The sequence below is a fragment of the Ursus americanus genome, chromosome 11 (genome assembly GCF_024610735.1).
Source record: "Ursus americanus isolate L20-20 chromosome 11, mUrsAme1.1.p, whole genome shotgun sequence".
NCBI classification, from domain to species: Eukaryota; Metazoa; Chordata; class Mammalia; order Carnivora; family Ursidae; genus Ursus; species Ursus americanus.
Window position 1 is genome coordinate 41,171,361 of NC_142137.1, and position 21,466 is coordinate 41,192,826.

The 21,466-nt window shown below is 36.0% G+C and overlaps 1 protein-coding gene across 1 annotated transcript in view; it reads left to right on the top strand.

The window, feature by feature from the left end:
• Positions 1-20,538, top strand: part of RSPO3 (R-spondin 3) — an 83,850-nt gene extending 63,312 nt beyond the window's left edge. The window contains exon 5 of the mRNA XM_045805595.2: positions 19,318-20,538. Within this exon, the coding sequence (XP_045661551.2) occupies positions 19,318-19,511 (194 nt within the window). The 3' untranslated portion in view covers positions 19,512-20,538. The remainder of the gene's footprint in view (positions 1-19,317) is intronic.
• Positions 20,539-21,466: the final 928 nt, after the last annotated feature.

A 21,466-nucleotide genomic window follows, 5' to 3' on the forward strand; every position in this document is an offset into this window, starting at 1 on the left:
TTCCTCAAAAGCCAATTATTTAATGGCTGGCCAGGGAAAGGAGTCAGAGAGAGCCAAACAGTGGTCTTTTGTTTTTGTTATTGGGGTTCTGTTGTTGTTTGTTTGTTTCAACAATGGAATAAAATTATGAATTTGATTACACTACTATCAGTCTCAGAATCTGTGGGATACAGTCCTTCTTCAACTCATTTCTGAAATAGCAATGAAGTGTGACATAAACCTGATATTTGTTTAATATTAATAAATATTTACTTAGCTGTTCTTCCAGGACTGCTCATCTTATGAGAGAATCTTTATAGTCACTTTAAATCCAAATTTCAAAATGTTAACTAATTCTATTTCACTATATAGATTTTTAAACAATAGATTATACATTATTATAGTTGACAAATGGAGACATTTTGTAGAGTTTGAGCTAAACCACAACTATAAATGTTACAGACAACTCTTTGAGTTTCCCTGAGATATACAGACAAGCTTCTTAATTAGTTAACTCATAACAAAATGTATGTCTTAAGGCAGTTTTAATTTGAGCCCTATTTTTTACATAATCGTAAAAATAAAAGATAAGTAATATGATTAAACTGGGAGCAACTTAGTTTTAGGTATCTCTTCAAAGAGTTCCCTAAAATGATTGGAAGCCTGACAAATAAAAACATGTTATAAATATGTTCAGTTATAAGTCAGAATTAATAGTGTAGAATATCAGTTTCTTATGAATTTTCAAAGAAAAGTATGCTGGGCTAAAAGTCATCATCCACATGATATAACATTTATTGCTTTCTATTACATATTATATATAATATAACATGTTCTATTACATTATATATAATTTTAGGCATTTCCAAAGGATGTTTATATTTTGTGAAGTTTTATAAATGAAATCAAAAAAATATGTGGATAAACAAAATACATATTGTTCTAGATTTCAACTAGATTTTTTTCACATTATACTTCAAAAGTATGAAAATATTGCTGAGAAAGGAGCATCTGTGTCTTTTCACATATAACTTTTCTTGATTATTTTCTAGGAAGGCAGACTAAACATGCAGGTCTGACATAGTGCAGCATCCCATTTCGATTTCTGGTGAGCTCAGAAGCCTTCACCGGCTGAAAAACGTCCCTGAAAAGGGCAAAACTTTCTGACCTCAGGAGGTTCTGATAGGAAGAACTGAAGCAATGAACACCAAGAGTACAGAAAACATTGGAATAAATTCCCCAAAGTTCTGTAACCACATTGGTGTGGGCGCACGGAGGAAGGCATAATTTCATTCTTAAAGAATCTCCCTGTTTTCACATTCTTTCATTTCTGTTCAAGCTGATCTTGCAGATGATATAGTCCAGATGAATTTCTGCTTAATAGGAACTCTTGTTCACAAATTGACACTGAAAATGCATTCACCATATACATAAAAAATAAAATAGTAAGGACCCATCTTGTTTCACAATTTGGCTTATAATTTATCAGATAGTTCTTAGGAAAAGCATACTTTTGGTTCTCATAAGGGTTGGGCAAAGAGAGGAGGTATGAGCTTTAAAAAATGAGTATGTGTTTCTTTTTGACACTTGGCTGCCTTTGACCAATTTATTATTTTGTATCTGTTATTAGTAAATTCATTTTTTCCAAATTTCCTAGATTAGGGTTTCCAGAAAGGAATTTAAGGTACTTCTGCTCTCTAATGGTCTCTGTAGACAAGTTAGGTGCTGATCATAAGCAAGGTGAACCATTCAGGTAACCTAGAGCATTTGAACAGTAGGATAGCAGTCTTCCGAAATGTCTCTGGCATATATTTATGAACGAAATATAAGAAAACCATTACAAAGTTTGGGCCTGAATTAGTTTTCTCTTGCTGCCATAAGTGACCAAATATTTAGAGTCTTAAACAACACAAATTTATCACCTACAGTTCCATAGGTCAGAGCTATAGTTCTAACACAGGTTTAATCAGGCTAAATCAAGGTGACCACAGGACTGTGTTTCTTTCTGGAGCCTCTAGGTGAGAATCCATTTCCTTGCCTTTTCCAGTTCGTAAAGGTTGCCCACATTTCTTGGCTCAAGGCCCCTTCTTCCATCTTCAAAGTAAAAAATACCAGATTAGGTCCTTCTCACATAGCATCTCTCTGACCCTCCCTTTTGCTTCTCCTAACACTTTTAAGGACTCACAATTAGACTGCACCCACCTGGGTGATCCCAGATAATCACTCCATCTCAAAGTCTGCTGATTGGCAACCTTAATTCCATTTTGCCATATGAAGTAACATATTCACAGCTTCTAGGATTAGGACATGGACATCTTTGCAAAGCTATTATTCTGCCTATCACAAGGCTGTTCCAGTAAAGCAGGTCATACTTCTTGGAAATCTGAAGGGCCCCCAATTTACATAATACTCTCTTAATGGACCCTTGGTAAGTAGTCACCAAGCCAAGGACAAACATTAACTGGCATTGCTCATTTTTATGAAGTGAGCACTCAACAGTGATGATTTTCTTCATGAGAAATTGTTGACAGATTCAGCTAAGTCTGCCCGGTTCTTTCATTATTCTGTCTATGTGTCCCCTCTATCTTCTGCTGATTTAAAGAGGAAAGTTAATCCCTTGCATAAACAGACTAGAAAAATATGACTAAATCTGTCACCCCTTGCTCAGCATTCATGTGTTGTGCATATTAATCAGAGGACAAATTGGAGCCTAGAATTTGGAAGCTGCATGCAATGGTACCATACGTCTTGCATCCTTGCTGCTCCCGGCTGGAATGATGCGATGACACCATGCTTCATTTAGGACAATTTTATTTAGTAGATCACATCATCACCAGAAAGAAAAGATTTCTTTCCTGAAAATAACATAGAGAAACTGAGAAAGCAATATAATTGTGACAGAGGAAAAGTAGGTCTAATAAAATACCTTGTACTTCTAGAAAATTAGTGTTTATGAATATAATGGTCGTTAAACTCTTCAGTTTAAGCCTTGTGGTGTCACCACTCATCTTGCTTTGTATGATTCTGGCTCTGAACATTCTGTCTAGTCATCCTTTCATTTGATTTTATATATTAAGTAATTACTATATGCCAGGACCTGTGCTAGATGCTAGAAGTAAAAATGATAAGGAAGATATACAAATATGTCTGAGACTCATTTGAGAGTTCATAATTTAATGGGAGAGTTGACTGTAAAAAACAATGGCAAAATAGGTAGACAAGTATGATGTTCTGGGAACAAAGGAGATCAATTGTTATTGGCTCTTACAGAACAATTAGAATTTTTCCAGCTAAAGCAGCTTTCCATTGAGGAGCAGCATCTAAGGCACAAAAGCAAGAAAGAGCATGATGTGACTAACTAATCATGAGATATATAGTGTGGCGGAAGCAGAATCGAATTAGGGAAAGAAATAATGCTCCATAAAATTTGGGAATACAGGCGCTAGGGAGATTTTTAAAAAACGAGGCTAACGGGAAAAATAGACCAGCACCCTGTGGTCTAAGAAGATAGCCTGTTAGCAAGGTGGAAAATATCTGGAAGCAAAGAAAAGCAATGTCCTTAGTTTTGCAAAAATATATTCTGGAGATGATAAGAGGCTAGAACTAAATGAGAATGAAGAGAGAATGGCACATTTGAGAGAGATGTGAGAGGTAAAATTTTCACAGTTTTACTAAAGCAGATGGATTTCAGTGGGTTAAGGACTTCCACCAAAAGTCTTAGAAGAATTAAATTCCCCTGAGGTTTTACCCTAGTCAGATTAAGGCTATTTTATTTTCAAAGGTGACTTGATCCACTCAGCTATTGCAAATTTTCATAGAAATCATCATCATCACCATGATTATCACTATTGTTTTAGGAGTTACAATTTCATAATTCTTTCCACTTTCTAAGTACTTATATACCATTTATTCCTCATGCCTACCTCAAATAGTGAGAATAATAGGAAAGATCTGCTCTAACTTATAAATTAGAGGCAAGTGAAGCACAGAAAGTACTTCATTTAAGGTCATGTAGCTGATAAGTAATATGGCCAAATCTATCTAAAATGCACATTTTCTGATACCTAGTTCAGATTTTTCACATTTAATTTAATGTCACATATTTTTAAGCACACATTAAAAAAATAGGGTCTTGAGAGTTTAAGTAACATCAGTCAAGAATAGACAACGGCTAAATGGTTTGATAGAGAATCAGACTCAGATCTAACTTCAAAGTCCAAGGTCACAGAAGCTATACTTTACTGCTTCCCTACTTACCTAATGCCGGAAAATTATTGGGGAAGACTTCATGGAGAAAGCCGCCTTTGAAATCTATCTTGAAGGTTGTAAATAGACAAGGAGTAATTTTCAAAACACTTAACAAGTACAGTGCAATGGGTTAATATATTAATCCACGTATGAATCAAAAATGTCAAATATATGCATAAAGAATGCAACTGCTTACCATGTGTTGTAAGCAATAGTGAAAATCATCTATGATCGAAGTGATCTCTGAAATACGTCATGATTTCTAGAAATCATTTAGAAATCAAATTTTCTGTTTGGACAGAATCACACACCCATACCCAGACATGTTCACACTCAAGGAAGGCTGTCCAGGAGACATTTTGTGCTGAACTCCTCAAAGCTCTGCTACAGCTAAAAAGTACCAACAGAGTTTGCAGGGCCCCCGAGATGCATTTGATTAAGGGTGACCCAGGTGTAATGGAGAAGATTCTGCCTCTTATCCACCACCCTTCTGACCCCCAGAAAATCTGCCAATCTTTCTTCCGCCTTTCTTAAGTATTTTTACTCCCTCAGTATTTTTTTTCAAGATTTTATTTATTTATTTGATAGAGAGACAGCCAGTGAGAAAGGGAACACAAGCAGGGGGAGTGGGAGAGGAAGAAGCAGTCTCCCAGCGGAGGAGCCTGATGTGGGGCTCAATCCCAGGGACTGGGATCACGCCCTGAGCCAAAGGCAGACGCTTAATGACTGAGCCACCCAGGCGCCTCCTCCCTCAGTATTTTTAATCACCTCCTGACTACTACCCCTTTTCTTAAAAAGTCCCTGTAGATAAGGGAGGGATTTATATACAATCATTGATCACATATTCCCCTTTCTACCTTAATATGGTCTTCTGGCACACAGGAAATAACTCAGAAAATAAACACTAAAAACATGAGTTATCAAAAAGTATTTATCCCTTTAAAACTTTTTCTGTTTCAGTTGGCCTTTTTATTTCAAAGATCATCTTATTTTATTCTTAAATATTCAAACAAATATTGATTTTCAGGGAGATTAAGTAAGACAGAGTTCATTCCTTCAGGAATTGTCACGATTTCTTTAATTTTTAGCTCATCTGTTTAAGTCTCTCCTAGGACTTTCTCTCCCCATTAAGTGCATTGCACATACCATTTGCTGCCCTTGCTACATCCTCTTAAATTAGAAGTTTCATCATACTACCCAATGGCCTTTTATTTGGGTGGAATTCCACTGAAAGCAAAATTTAATAGATTACAACAAAAGCCACAGTCATTCAAAATCAAGGGGAAAATCAGGCTTCTAAGACTGTGCAGTGGCACTTCAAAAGCCCCAAGATTGGGTCAAGATGAGCCAGGATCATATTTCATTATTTTAAAAGAAGACTACATTCCAATTCCACCAAATAAAGCGTCATTTATGCCTGCTTTGGAAGATAATTTAAGGAAGAAAAGGTTATTTTGCCATCTTTCAACTTTTCACAATCATCCAAAGTCCCTTCCTCTCTTCCTTCACTTCCCCTTTCCCTCCCTCTCCCCGACTTCTTCTTCTTCTCCAGTCTCAGAAACTTTTTGTTAGGCCATTGTTCCCCAGTTTGGGGCTAGGAGATGGTCACATTCCCCACCTCAGGGAAACTTTAGAACCTTCATTCCCTGAAACTGTTCTAGAATTTAAATTCCTTCTCAAAATAGAAGAGAGTAGGGTACCTCTCTATTGCAATCTGGACTTCTACGGTCTCCTCTTAAAGCAGCCTTAGGGATATTCTAGTTACTCATCATTGGCTTGGTCCTAAAGATGACCTTCTAGAGCATGGTAAGTCAAAATTGTTTCCTTGAGACCATGATGTAGCTCTCTGGAGTAGGCTTTTGCCCCTTGAAGCCGATATCGGAACAGAAGTGTCTTACTGGCTGAGGACTCCGTAGTAGTAAATGGCACTCATTAACACAAGTTGTTTGAGGGGTGCATTGGTGGTTCAGATGGTTAAGCATCCAACTCTTGATTTTGACTTGGTTCATGATCTCAGGGCAAGGCCTAAGACTAAGCCCCATGTCGGACTCTGCACTGGGCTTGGAGTTTGCTTGGGATTCGCTTCTTTCTCTCTCCCCCTCTTTGCCCCTTTCTTCTTCTTCACCACCACCCCCATCTCTCTCTCCCTAAGAAAAAAAAAAAAAAGACAAGTTGTTTGATTGAAAGACTGAGCAGTCATGGCATGCTTGCATATGTGAGAATAACATCAGAAGCATCTTTCTATATACCTGTCCTTCCCCAGCCTTCCCTCAAATAAAATGCTGGGCATGAAATCAGGGGAAAAGAGTATTACCTATCTTTCATTTAAGTTTTTCAACAAATATTTATTGAGTAGCTACTGCATTAAAGCTCTTGCAAAAAAAAGGGGGGGGGAGAGGCAAAGCTACCACACTCTTTGGAGCAACAGTAGCAATGCTTACCTCTGTATCTGGTATGTGGACCTCATACACCTCAAGGTTCTCTGTGTACAAAATTATGCAAATGAATCAGAAACCCACTGCTAGAGGCCCCAATATTATCTACCTACCACCAAAATAACCTGTTCTGTGAATTGTGTTTCCTTCTGAAGTATTTTTATAGGGAATCAAAATTAAGGTTGCATTTCTACAAAAATAAGTTCATCATTTTTGTAATTGTTACTACATATTCTTCCTAATATTACAAAAAATAGTATAATTCAGTATCGCCTTGACATATTACAAAAATGGCTAGGAATATAATAAAAATTCAGTAGATAATAAATTATGATACAGTTAGGGACTCAGTCAAAGCAAGGGAAGGAAATGAACTAGTTAGGAAATGAACTAGTGTGCTACTAACTCATTAGTTAGTAGCAAAGAGGTGGGAAATTGGGCTTCTAATGATCATGTCAGTGTTGGGAGAGAAAGTCCACATACAGAGGTTGTGTATCCAAAGAATGAAAGTAATTCTTTAATTTCTTCTGCATTAATCAGATGCCTATTAGAGGACCTATATTCTGTTTTCCTTACAACATTTTGAAAGTTCATCAAGAAAAAAGAGCTTACAAGTGTTAATTTGACATATGGGAAATAATGTTTGATGAGAAAAAGTTAAAAGTCATGTAGCCTGGCAGAGTCTGTTAAATTTAAAGGATCAAGCTTCTGAAGAACACTCATTATAGGATGAATCTCCTTATTAGACTGGTTGAAAATTGAATGGGAAAACAAGCTCTCTGCCTTTGGCCCGATATTTTAAATCCACCAGAAAAATAGAACTTTTCTATTTATGGTAGGAAGGAACCTTAAAGAAAAATGTGCATATATGGTTATATACACACAGGCATGCACACACATTTGCTACACATGTGCCTACCCTCCTGACTCTCTCTCCCACCCTAAAACACATCAGTGCAGTGACAAAAGGAGGACAGTGAAAGCCATAAAATGAGATACAGTCAAATCTTACTAATCTCACTTAATTATAGGCCCAAACATTCAATTACCAAAATATTTTAGAGAAATTAAACCAGTTGTATTCCACTCAAGTACATGTAACCAGTATTGATGACATAATTACAAGAAGCTATCTTGCTGGTTTTAGAAAATGCATGTGGAAAGTATTTCTAATTAAGAACAGATATTTGCAGAAAGAAACCAGGATAAAAAGTACCTAAAACAGTTTGCATTATCTGCCACAGGTGAAATATTGCCATTTCTGATCTTATTTCCATTTTGAATAAAATTTATTTATTACAAATTTTAATATAGTAGAGGCTAAATGAGATTTTTCTGTTTTCCATCCTAGTTTAAGAAATCAATAGTTTGAGATTAAGTCTAATTCAAAAAATGTTTTAAATACTGAAGGTGAAAATATTTGAGAATGTACTGAAGGCACATTTAAAAAGTGAATTTCACATAGGTAATCAATAAATAGCTGAAAATATTAAATTAAAGCTATAAATGCGTGTGACATCTCTACTAAAAATATCCTGGAGTAGCACACGCCAAATAGGAGACTTGGTAGTTGTTTTCCGTCTGTGATGTAATTCCAGATTAGAGTTTCATTTTTTCCCCCATAGAACAATAAAAAGCTTCAAAGAAAAGAAAGAGTGGGCTGTGGTAGGATGAGAATTAGACATTAGAATCAACTACCACATAAAATGATGAAAGAGATTAAAATAATATCAACGTTTCTGGTATAATCGATCACTGCAAATGTGTCAGCAAGTCTGAGGCCATCCCCTTCTGTCAATACAACCGAGGAGACAACTTGAGTAAGGCAGGAAGTAGAGCCCAGTCAAACATGGCTATCAACACTTCTCTTTTTGTCTCAGAAGAACAAAATTCTGAGGCCAGTTCTTGGAACAAACAGAAATTTATCCAAATGAAAATCAAATGATAAATGCCAAGAGAATATTCTTTCTTTGGAATTGTTTCAGTTCTTCGACTTAACCAGCTGGAATAAATTTTCAAGTAGCATTGTGTTCAGCCTTTTGAAATGAAAGACTTTTCTGTTAATTGGAAAGCTATATTTCATCAAAGATGAAGACAGTGCTCTTGGCTTACTGATTCTCTTTAAAAAAGAAGAAAAAAAAGGCCTTTGGTGGATATTTACCCTAAACAAATCCCAGAACATGTATTTCAAGTGTAAATGACTGAACTGTGAGACTATATACCTAACTAAAGAAAAATGGTGAAAATTCAAATACCAATGTTATTCTAAGCTCTGCATGAAAACTCACTATTATACTGAGCTCCCTCCTGAGAGGAATATGTAAGGACAGAAAAAAATTTGAAAAACAGTAACTTTCAGAATCAAATATTGATACAACTGAGGTTTTTGGTTTTCTAAGGTAAATGAATTGGTTAAGTCACAAATTTAAGCATTCTTTTTTATGTTACTTTAAAATGTGTTTTAAGGACAGAGATAGCATGATTATCAACTCAGAAAGATTTAGAGCAAGAAAATAAAATTTAACCAGGAAAAAATATTTAAGACTCAGATTTTCAAACCAACCTACACTTTAGGCAGTACTTTCAACTTAACTGCTGATTAGTGATATATTAAATACACATTTAAAATCTAAATTGACAGAGTTAGGCAAACTGATTTATCACAAAGAAGAAGAAAAGTTTTAAAAAGGAATTAATTATAATGTAATACTAAAGAAATAATGTTTCCAGACTTAAGGGAATCGCTCAATAAGTAGTCTGAATGATAGTTATGTATTCTGCTTTAAAATAATTTTATAAGAAAACCTATTCATGATACTATTTATATACTTTGAGTCTGGCAATATGTGTATGATAGGAATTTTTAAAGAGACTATTTTATTGGCTTTTGAAAATATTTAAATTGCTGTCATAGATTTTTCTTTAATTTTTTTATTTATGTCCAGTTTAGTTAAGATATAGTGTATTATTAATTTCAGGGGTAGAATTTAGTGATTCATCAGTTGCATATCACACCCAGTGCTCATTACATTAAGTGCTCCCCCTAATGCCCATCACCTTATTACCCTACCCCCTACCCACCTCCTCTCCAGGAACCCTCAGTTTGTTTCCTAGAGTTAGAAGTCTCTTATGGTAGGTCCTCTCTGTTTTCATCTTATTTTTCTTTCCCTTCCCCTATGTTCACCTGTTTTCTTAAATTCCACGTATGAGTGAAATCATATGGTTTTTATCTTTCTCAGACTGACTTATTTTGCTTAGCATAATACCCTCTAGTTCCATCCAGATCGTTGCAAATGGCAAGATTTCATTCTATTTGACAGCTGAGTAATATTCCATTGTGCATATGTACCACATCTTTTTTTATCCATTCATCCATCAATGGACATCTGAGCTCTTTCCGTATTTTCCATACTGTGGACTGCAATAGATTTTTTTAAGGATGATGAGAAAGAAGCATTTGACATAAACATTCCATAGACACACACACACACACACACACACACACACACACACACCTTGAGATACAAGCTGATGGTCTACAGCAGCAGCCAGCATGAGCCTGGTGTTACAAAAAGATAAACACATCAGTTCATTTTTTGAAATAGTCATTAATACTTTGAGGAGATTGGTCTAACCTGAAAATTTCATGGAGGACGTTCAGTAGTGTAAGTAGGCAGGCTTCAGTAATTTTTGAAATAGTGGAGCCAGCCACACCATTATCTAATTTCTGAAGAAAAGCAATGTACACATTAATCCTATCATAAATTCACAAACAGTATATAAAACAATCAGAATATCATATGCAGAGTCATTTTTTCCTTGAGGGAGCAGTTAATGCTCATTTCACAGACTAGCTATGAACTTCATGGCAAAAGGAATGTACTAAATTTGACTGGATTCAATAAGTGAAATTTACCAGCATACCCATTGACAAGTGAAAATCGGAATAAGTTTACATGCTTATGCAGTAGATACAATTGTATAAGATCCAAGATCTAGTTCAAAACACATTATGCAAATATGCTTAGACCAAAAAATTTTCGACATATAAATTAATGTGTGTGATTTAGTTTCCAAGAGTTTTGTAATCTCACCTAATGTGGTGGATAAAATTTCAAAGTCAAGAGATTTTGCACTCAAACAAACAAATAAAATACCGAAATTACTAATTTCAAATGAAATTTTCATCGAAAGGTAGTGATTCAAGAGAAATAAATTTACATAAAAAGAATACTAAACTTAAAATGGTTACCTAAATAACATAGTTATATAAATTGTAATGCCCTCCTATGTTTTTAAAATATTATAAAATAAAACATAGGGTACCCTTTACTTTTATAATGACTAGGTTGTAAATATTGCAAATAGTAAAAAATCTCTGGGCACTTTCTCCTCTGTGCTTCTAACTATTCTTTTCACACTGATAATTTACAGCAGGAAGACGTGCTATATGCCTAGTATGCAATATCCAGCATCTTTAACAGTTTCTTTTGGACTCTGACTAATGTCCCTCTTGAGTGCAAGGAGCCAGGCTAGGGTTCTGGGCAGCAGAAGCAATGAGATGGAATAGTTACCTTGGGTGAAAGGGGCATGGAAATTTCTGTCAGCACAGAGCTAAAATTCAAAATTTCAGATCCTGAATCTTCAGTGAGTGATGAAATTATTTAAACAACAGAGGGAAAAAAATCTGTCAAGGCGAACTGAAAGTAATCAATTCATAAGGGAAGTATTTGACTTGACAAAAGAAAGTTTATTATGCAAAAGCACATTATGAAAATAGAAGTTCTAAAAATTTGTCATTGTTTATGTTTATGACGTTTGCTATAAAATGAAATGATTTACAATAGGACTGCATTTGTGCCTTACTGGGATTTTTAAATCTAAATCAGTACAGTTTTTCTTTCTCTCTTTTGATGTTAAGTGTAACAAAATATAAAAATCTCTGATAATTTTATGAGGATTTTAGAACTGTAGCAGTGGTAGTTTAAAGGTAAAATAAGGTTTCTGAATTATATATAAATGACGTAACAGGTAAATAATTTCTAAAATTCACATATACTGCATCCTACCTCTTTACAACTGGGAAGGGGATGGAAATACTGAAAAACACACAGACTGTAGCAATAAGAAAGAAGAGAGGAAAGAATGAGGTGACCGGCTGGTGCTGACACAAAGTATCTCTTTCAAGATGCTGTTAGGATCTGATGAGCAACTTGCTGCTCAGAATTCAAATTCCAAGAGGTGAAGAAAGTATATTCTAAACCACAATTTTTATAAAAGTCTCTGTTGTGTTAGGTTAGTCCACACACTTGCCTTGCCCCCTTTTTTGACCCAGTAGCTTAAGTGTGAAGTAAAACAAGGACGCCGAGCCGCTGCGTGCTCTATGGAGGTGTGACCTGGAGGCAGAGGAGTCCAGTGTGGCTAAGAGCCTCATTTTCCTCAGTGTCCGGTGGAGGTTCCAGTAGAGCTCGTAGACATGGCTCTCTCACTTAGAAGCATGCCTGCTACAGGGGCGCCTGCCTGGCACAATGTGAGCGGAGGACTCTCCGATTCAGCTCAGGTCATGATTTCAGGGTTGCGAGATCAGGCCAGGAATCACTGGACTCTCTGTTCAGCAAGGAGTTGGCTTGAGATTCTTTCACTCTCCCTCTGCCCCTGCCCCTCTCCACACTTGCTCGCTGGAGCTCTCTCTCTTTCTCTCTCTCTCAAATAAATGAATCTTAAACAAAAAAAAAAAAAAAGAAGAAGAAGAAGAAGAAGAAGGAGAAGAAGAAGAAGAAGAAGAAGAAGAAGAAGAAGAAGAAGAAGAAGAAGAAGAAGAAGAAGAAGAAGAAGAAGAAGAAGAAGAAGAAGAAGTAGTAGTAGTATGCCTGGTACATCTAAGTGTTCCTTAAACTTTAATTACCATTACTCTTACTATTTTTAGAAGCAGACCTCCCTAGTCATCTTCACCGTGATTACTGCAACAGGCTACTAATTAGGAGCTTATTGAGCAAAGAGAGTAAAATATAAGTAACCTAATCTAGGAAAGGTGAGCGAGTGAGGAAGGTCCCCCTCAAGGAGTGACATGTGGTGGAGAATTAAACACAAAGTCTGAGTAAGAGCTGGAGAATGCATTCTAGTGAATGTATCAAACACATGGGATCGGTAAACATAGGGGTTGTGGTGTGTGAAGTGCAGGGGTGACTAGGAAGAGAAGTATGAGGCCAATGAAGGGAGTGACAAAGCGAGCAGGGGCCAGGACAGAGGAGCAGAACCCTGAGTGCCATGGTAAGACACTTGGGTTTATCCACTTTGACCTCCTAAAATTTACACTCAGTGTCTTACAGTCAGGACAGTCTTGTTTCTGAATTCCTAAAAGAATGTGACACAAATAGATTGCATCTCTTGTATGAGTCCTTTTCAACTGGTGGGAAAATGCTATTTCAATTGTAATATATTTTAATGATCAGAGCTTTCTTTGCAAAAATGGTTCATGGTAATTTCCCAAATTAACAGCATTTGGTAGAGTATGTAATTCTATTTTTCCAAATTATTTTTCTGTGAATAATTAATCAGAGGCATCTTGGAAGTTAAGTAGAAATGCAATTAAGTTAATTCAGGTATTAAACTACAGAATAAATAATTTAGGTAGCTTTACACTTCAATTTGGAGAAATTAAGTGCCTATTTACAAATCCATTCCTTCATATTTTCACTATATTTGTTATAAATTCCTAGGTTAGAGTAATATCAAGGAAATAAGTATTTCTATTGTTTGAAGGATTTTATTTGTTTATTTATTTGACAGTGAGAGAGAGAGAGCAAGAATGAACACAAGCAGAGAGAGAGGGAGAAGCAGGCTTCCCGCTGAACGGGGAGCCCGACGCAGGGCTCGATCCCAGGACCCCGGGATCACAACCTGAGCAGAAGGCGGACACTTAACGGACTGAGCCACCCAGGCACCCCTATTTCTATTTTATTTTTAAAAAAAACAAGCAAAAAACAAAAGGTTTGAATGTATTCCTGAAGTTAATTCTACGTGGTAATAATACAGCTGAACAGGAATTTGGCCTTTCTGACTTGTAGCTGTGTTCTTTACCTCTGGGTCAGGCTGTTCTGTGTTTGGATAGCCCACAATCCAAAAGCATTTATATATTATATGTATCTACATACCAGATCATAATTGCTAAAGAAGTTAGACTGTAGCAATTTCCCCTCCTCTGCAAAGTTTCCCCAGTGATATATTAACTAAAAGGAATAAAATTTGGAATTCTCATCCTCTATACATAAAAATCAGGTCAATTTTAGACTTAAAAATCATTAGATTAACCCCATTTTCGCACGATTTGTGCTTTTTTGAAGGCATAAAGCCATGCGTTTCCAATTGAACTTCATTCCATAGCCAATGAAGAGAAAACAGCTAGCAATACATTTTACATTTTAATGAGATATTTATTTAATTGGTTTTAGTTATAGATTCGGTAATATTTAGTCCTCCATCTGGAATGTGGGATACATTTTTGCTTTTTGAAAAAGATTTTAACAGCTTGTCTTGGAAGCGGAGCTACTGAAAGCTCAATGGCTCCCCTTAGTGGTGTCATGTGAGAAATTCACCAAGAAGTCACTTTCATAAAGTGACTAAAACCTCTGCCTAGACACTTCTAAACATTCAGAAAACTGTGAACTGATATTCACAATTTGAGTAATTCCCAACAAATAAATTCTATCTGTGATTCTATGGAAGCAACCCTTTTTATAACCCTATTATATTTTAAAAGGTAATTTAGCATTTTCTATAGTTTTCATTTTTCATTTGGAACTTAAATAGGAAAATAACTCAGGACAGTTTCCTTCTCTCTTTGTTCATTTTTACATGTTATTCCTTTTAGTTCATATTTCTATTTGAACAGATTTTAAAAAGACAACCTGCAACTAATTTTCATTTTGTATCTAGGCGTCTGTTCCAAATGCACCTAATCAGAAAAGTTGTCTTAAAAATGAGTAGCTATACAGTACATAAAAAAACATATTTTATATACATAAAGAAATTAAATGAGAAACCATATGATGTGAAATAAACTTTGAGAGTATACATTTAAGGAAACTGGATCTTCTATTGGTCTATAGCTGTGGTTCTTATTCTCTATCAGAATAAACTCGGGGGGCGCCTGGGTAGTGCACTCGTTAAGCGTCTGTCTTCGGCTCAGGGCGTGATCCCGGCATTCCGGTATCGAGTCCCACATCGGGCTCCTCCGCTGGGAGCCTGCTTCTTCCTCTCTCACTCCCCCTGCTGTGTTCCCTCTCTCGCTGGCTGTCTCTCTGTCAAATAAATAAATAAATAAAATCTTTAAAAAAAATAAAAAATAAAAAAAATAAACTCGGGGTGAACTTGTTAACTACTGGTTCCTGGGCCCCTCATAAACCTACTGAATTATAAGCTCCAGGGGTGGGGCCTAAGAATATGTGTTTTTCAAAGTCATATATGCTTGGAAGCCTGGCCTGCAGAAGGCCCTAGCAGGTGCTTAGATAAATGACTATGTATTTCCGTATTAATAGGAAATAATTTCAGTATCTCAAAAATATCACCTATTCAATTATGTGATACTGGTTTGCAATGAAATCTTAAATAATATGTGGCTAGACTGATCTGCACAGAGATTTGAGCTACTCTTTTAAAAGTTAAGGCTCAACACTGGGTATTATATCAGACTGATGAATCACTGACCTCTACCTCTGAAACCAATAATACATTATATGTTAATTGAATTTAAATTTTTTTAAAAAGTTAAGGCTCAAAAATAAATACCTGTCACTGTGTACACTCCCTTTATGGATTCTAATTAGAAAAGTGCTCCTGAAATAGGAAATAAGGTCACATGCCAGCATATCCTATTGGCCTTTTCTAAACTAGTCACAGAAACATCCAAACTCTGCCCTGCTGTCAGATTCTGATACTTGCCATTTTCCGGTTTTCAGTATCACTGATCATCAGGACAAACTCCCAACATGGCAATTGAGTCCTGTACATCGTTCCAGCTTCTCTGAGTAATGTCCTATATTTAGACTGTGATCAAACCAAGGAAGTCTACTTTTTCAGTTCCCCAGATTCACCATGTCCTTGCATGCCTTCATTGCCATACTGTTGACTGCCCGAATCCCCTTTTGCCCTCTTCTGCCTGGCAAACGCTCACTCATTCTTTAAGGCTCAAAACATCACCCCATCTGGGGAGTCTTTTTCAATCTCCATTGGCAGAGGTCATTGCTTTCCTTGCTGTGCTCCCCTTAGGAGCTTGCACACGCCCCTCTCTATTTTAGCATTAGTTTCTAACTATAATTATTGTGCCTGTCTCCATGTCTCATTTGTATCTCCAAGTTGTAGCACACTTTTTGGCATGGAGTAGAAGCTTAATTCATGTTTGTGTAATGAGTTAATAACATTAGCTTTCATTTCTTCCATGATTAATGCATGCCATGCACTATGCTAAGTGCTTTACAAGCATCTCGTGTAATCTTTACAACATTTAGCAAGTAGTAATAATTAGCCACATGTTAAATATCAGCTAATCCTGAGAGATACCAACAAATTGCCAAAAGTCACACAGCTAGTTGGTGGCAGACCTAGAATTTGAGCACTGTGTTTTTCTGACCCTAAAAACAGCAATCTTAAATAAACATTGCACCATAAAGGCCCAGGTCCTACTTGATTGCTAATAGCAATTTCTCTTGGATGGTCTCTATCCAACGTCACCCTCATGCATGGAACATCGAGGGACGATGATCATTAGAACACTCTACAACCCTATCTGGTGCATGTGTACACATGCATAATCCGTGAATGATGAAATGCAAACATGTATGTAAGATTGCCGTAGTTTGCTTAGTTTGCAAACTTACCAAAAAAGGTATGAGACAACTATTGACCACATCAATAAAAAGTCATCAGAATAGAAAAAGAAGTCCCCTTTAATGAAAACCTTACAAAATTTCCTGAATTGCATGTGATTTTTAGTGGACTGCAGCCACTCTCCTGCATTTCTATTTTATTTTTTGGACGAGAGGAAAATATATTATTTATGCAAAAGGGTGGTTAGTGTTTCCAACCACTAACACGTGGTGTGTAAAAAATAATAATCCCATTTTTGTATTGTGCAATAGCCCTCTGTTGGGCAACAATCATGTACAATGTGCTAGTTTCCTGTTACTTTATTAGACCCTCCCCTTACACTCACCGCCCAGGCTAGTTACTCCTTGGATAATAAAACTGTAATGCTGAGTTTCATGCTACTTCCAAAAATGTTTCTGCCTGTCTTAAGAAATAATCATATCAGTTTGCTAATAAGCAGAAATGTACTGTTAAGTTGAGTATGTTGTCACATGTAGCTAAAAAACATATAAATCAATCTGGGGCCAAGAAAGAAACAATATATTTCTTATGTGTTCAGAATATTATGGTTAAGATCACAGCTGTAAGATGTTGGACCACCATCAAGAGAACAATGTCAAACACTGGACTTTTGGATAATTTCCATAAAAATAACATTTTGTTTGGGGTCAGTAGTTTTTATGGAACTTTGGAATAACTTTCACTGACAATTTTTTTAGAGTTGAACTTGAATACCTCCGAAATGCTCCTCAAAATGGAAATACTATGTAATCTAACCTTTGCGGCCAGGTCCTTCTGAAAACCAAGCACATATCATGAAAACCAGCATTTCTCTCTTTCACTTTGTACAGTTTCATGAAAATTAAATTATGCTTCATATTCAGGAAGGTAAATTTGCTCTTCAGTTTTCTCTGTTTAATTACCAAGTTCAAGTCAGCACTTGAAATCTGTAATTAAAGCCAGAATGAGAAAAAAACAAAACCTGGATTCCTTCCTCAGAAATTTAATCAATCCAGCAAATTCTTTCAAGTGAAAAGAATAATGGAATTGGTCAATCCGTGTACAACTAGTTCAGCTCTAGGCATGATAGTCAATTCTAACATTTTTTGTTCATCTCTGCATAGCCAAAACAATTCAGCTGATACTTGTCTTACAGTGGTCTGAATTCTCATTTTTGTTAACTGTCTTTTTAGAGTCCAGAATTTGGAGGTGCATTATGTTTAGCTCAACAAGGCAAGTTTTCATAAAGTAGTTGGAAGATTTTATAAATATAGTCTTAGACAAAGCTAGTTGTGGCATAAAATCATTAATCCAAGGAGACTTTGTTGGCCCAGGATACATATGCAGTATTAATAATATTGCTCCCTAGGATTCTGTAACCAGAGCTCAAGAAGAAGAAAGCCAAACCACTGAATTCAATATTTGCAGCCTATTTCAGGACATGAAAATATTTTGGTTCTTTCATACAAATAAAGTCTCCAAAATTCTTTGTCCAAAATGATTTTTTTCTAGACAGATACTAATTTCAAATTTTACATGGTTCAGTCTGTGGGGATACATGTTATCAGAATTTGTCCCACATCAAGGAGTAGTTGGTTCCTAGTTTTCATTAGTTTTCATTTCCTATGATATTGATTTAATTCAGTAATTTCTCATTGGGATTATATATATATATATATATATATATATATATATATATATGGTGATGGATGTTACTAAACCTTGCCCTCAGAAATTATTTTGCACTGTAGACTAAATATACATATATTAATGTTTACATGATAATAAAATACCTAGTTAATTCACTGTAGAGAAATAAATGAAAATAAGAAACAAAACAAAACTAAAACAAAAAAAGAAAGTAATGAAAACAGCCCATCCAATTTGGTGGAGGTGTCATGCACTTTGCTCAAATTACTCTCTTCCCCTAAAACTCTTAGCAATTTTCCAATGCCAACAGGACGCAACTCAGTTGTTCACCCCGGCTCCAGTCTACCTTGCAGTATGCCCTTCCACATCAAAACCTTTAAGGTCGTGTTGATTCCACTTTTTAAAATGCCACGGACTGTGAATCTGAACTAAATCTATGCTTCAAACCCAGTTCAAGATCAGGGACCTCCATGGAATCCAGTGTATATCCAATAAATATTTGCTCATTTGAGTGATAGAGACACAATGTTCCTGCCTGCATAGCTGATACCATAGGGTTATTGATAAGTTATAGTTAGCACCCTGCATGTAATTGCAAAGGAAATTAATTTCAACATATAAACATTTTTGTTGAAATAAAGTACAGTTATCCTGGTATTTGCATATTTGTTATGTAAATCAATTCTCTTTTAGTAGATGGCATGTAGTTATATCAGCACATTGCAAATGTGTAACTGCTACTTGGAAAATTTGAATACAAAGTAGTGCCTTAAATAGGAGTCAGATAACATATACATGTTAAAAATTTCTTATATGAAATCTATCCAAAACTTTATATTAAATATCCATACGTAACTATTATGTAAAATAATGATCAAACTTATAACTACAGAACCCTCTACTGTCCAAAATTATCATATATTAATTACTTCATTGTATTTTGTGCTCCATGTTCACATTTCTTGAAATATGGTACAGATTTAAGCAAAAGTAGCTGAGTGAATGATTTGAACACTAGATGCTTGGTATCTATGGGTATGATATGCAACCTAAGAGAAATCTAATTCATTTTTTAAAACTTAAAATAACCAAGTAGAATATGATTGAATATATTTTTAAAATATGTATTCTTTCATTTCAGGAAAAAAAGGAAGGGAGAGGAAAAGAAAAAAACCTAATAAAGAAGAAAGTAAGGATGCAATACCTGATAACAAAGGTCTGGAACCCAGCAGAGAAACTCCAGAACAACGAGAAAACAAAGACAAACAGCAGCAGAAGAAGCGAAAGGTCCAAGATAAACCACAGAAATCGGTATCGGTCAGCACTGTACATTAAAGGGTCCCATGAGATCGTTGGAAACTCATGATGCTGCTATCTCAACCAGATGCCCAGGACAGGTGCTCTAGCCATTAGGACCACAAATGGACAACGTGTCAGTTACTGCTCAGTCTCAACAACATTCCAAATAGTTGCTATATTCTTCATACAAGCATAGTTAACAACAAAGAGCCAAAAGTTCAAAGAAGGGATGTTTTCAAATGGTTATCTTACATGCTTCTGTGCATTTCTAAGAGACAAGAAATTTTGTACATACTTATCAATAGGCTATAAGACGTAACAACATAATGATGACATCTGGAGAAGCAACATCTTTTCCCTATAAAAATAATTTTTCAAGCTATTGCTTTAAGAAGCGAAAGATAGTTCTGCAAATTCAAAGATGCAGTATCCCTTCAAAGTAAATAAGAGATCAGGGAAGAGAAACATCTTTCAAAGAACAGTGTTGTTTTGTCCAGGAGATCTAGAGAGTGCTCAGATACTAGGGCCTGGCATTTGGAATCATAGGAATTATCACCACAGAAAAGACTGTTTTCAGATCGGTTCTATTGCCCTCACCCTGTCCTTCCGCAAGAAACATGAGCGTGTACACCAGAGTTAAGCATACTGTATGGGATTGGAGAAAGGCGAAATGTGGAAGAAACCGTAGCGTTGGAGATGACTTCTGTGCTTTACGAAGCTGTGAAGGGTTGTGACTACCTGGAACAGGTCTCCAATCGATGTCAGCACTGTGTGGTTCAGCCTCTGCTACCCCTTGGGTTATATAAGTCTGTAAACATGCACCTGTAACTTCCAAAAGCAAAATCATTCTTATTAGAAGAAAATTCTGATTTCATAGAAAAACAAAAACTAGAGCAAGGAGAATAGAACATGTTTGCAAAGTCATGTGTTTTCTGAGGGAAAAACAATTTTATTACCTGCTTAATGGTCCACCTGAAACTAAAAGGGATACTACTTTCTAACAAGGTGTATCTAGTAGGGGGGAAAGCCACCACAATAAATATATTTGTTGATAGTTTTTAAAGTTTTGTTCATTTTGTTTTATTGTTTGTTTTATTGGAAAATTGTTACAGACTCATAAATTAGGAAAGGGGATTCTGTATCCTATGTAATCTGAACATTTTACATTTCTTAATGTTTGCTTTTTGAATCTACCTTTTGTAAGTAGATAGAGATTTGCTTATAGGATATTAGGAGATATTTATTCAACTTTTCCCTTAATCAACAAAATTCTAATTCTAGATGCGTAGGCCTCCGGAAATGATTTCACTGCTCCCCCTTCATTGCTTAGAAATTAGCATCTTTCCTTATATGTCAGTTCCTCCTCCATCTTGAACATTTGGCCTTTTCTTCTCCATATTTTCTGAGTCTGTGGATCTCTTTCGGGGATTGAAGTCACCCTAGCTGAAGGCCTCACCAGTGTTTCACAGAGGACACAGCCAGCCCAGGGCAGGAAGAGGCATCTCTGAGCAAGCAGCACAGAATCTCGTGGGCCACCTTAACCTTCCTGTTGTAATGGAAGGACGCTTGGCTGCTCTGCCCACTACTCTTCCTAGCCCTCTAAAGATCAATGCTTTCTGAAGAATTGGCAATTGCATCTGGCTTCTGGCTGCCTATCTCTGGTCACTCTTCTTCCACCAACTGTACTGTTCACGTGGACTGCTTGGCTTAATTCGTTTTTCACTTCTCTTGTTTGTCTTCCAAGATATAAAATTTTTGAATGATGCATTTCTGTTTCTTACTTTGGTGTTTTCTTTCCTAGTCTGCATGAGATAAATGTTTCAACGAACTAGATCTATTTCCAATGTATGAAAATAATTCTATTTTCAACTACAGTTTATATCACCATGGAGAAATAAACCTTTTCCTACAAAACTATATTAAATGGAAGTATATTCCCATGTTCTAGAACTTTTGGATGGCTTCAGACTTCATCTTTGTCCTCAGTCTTA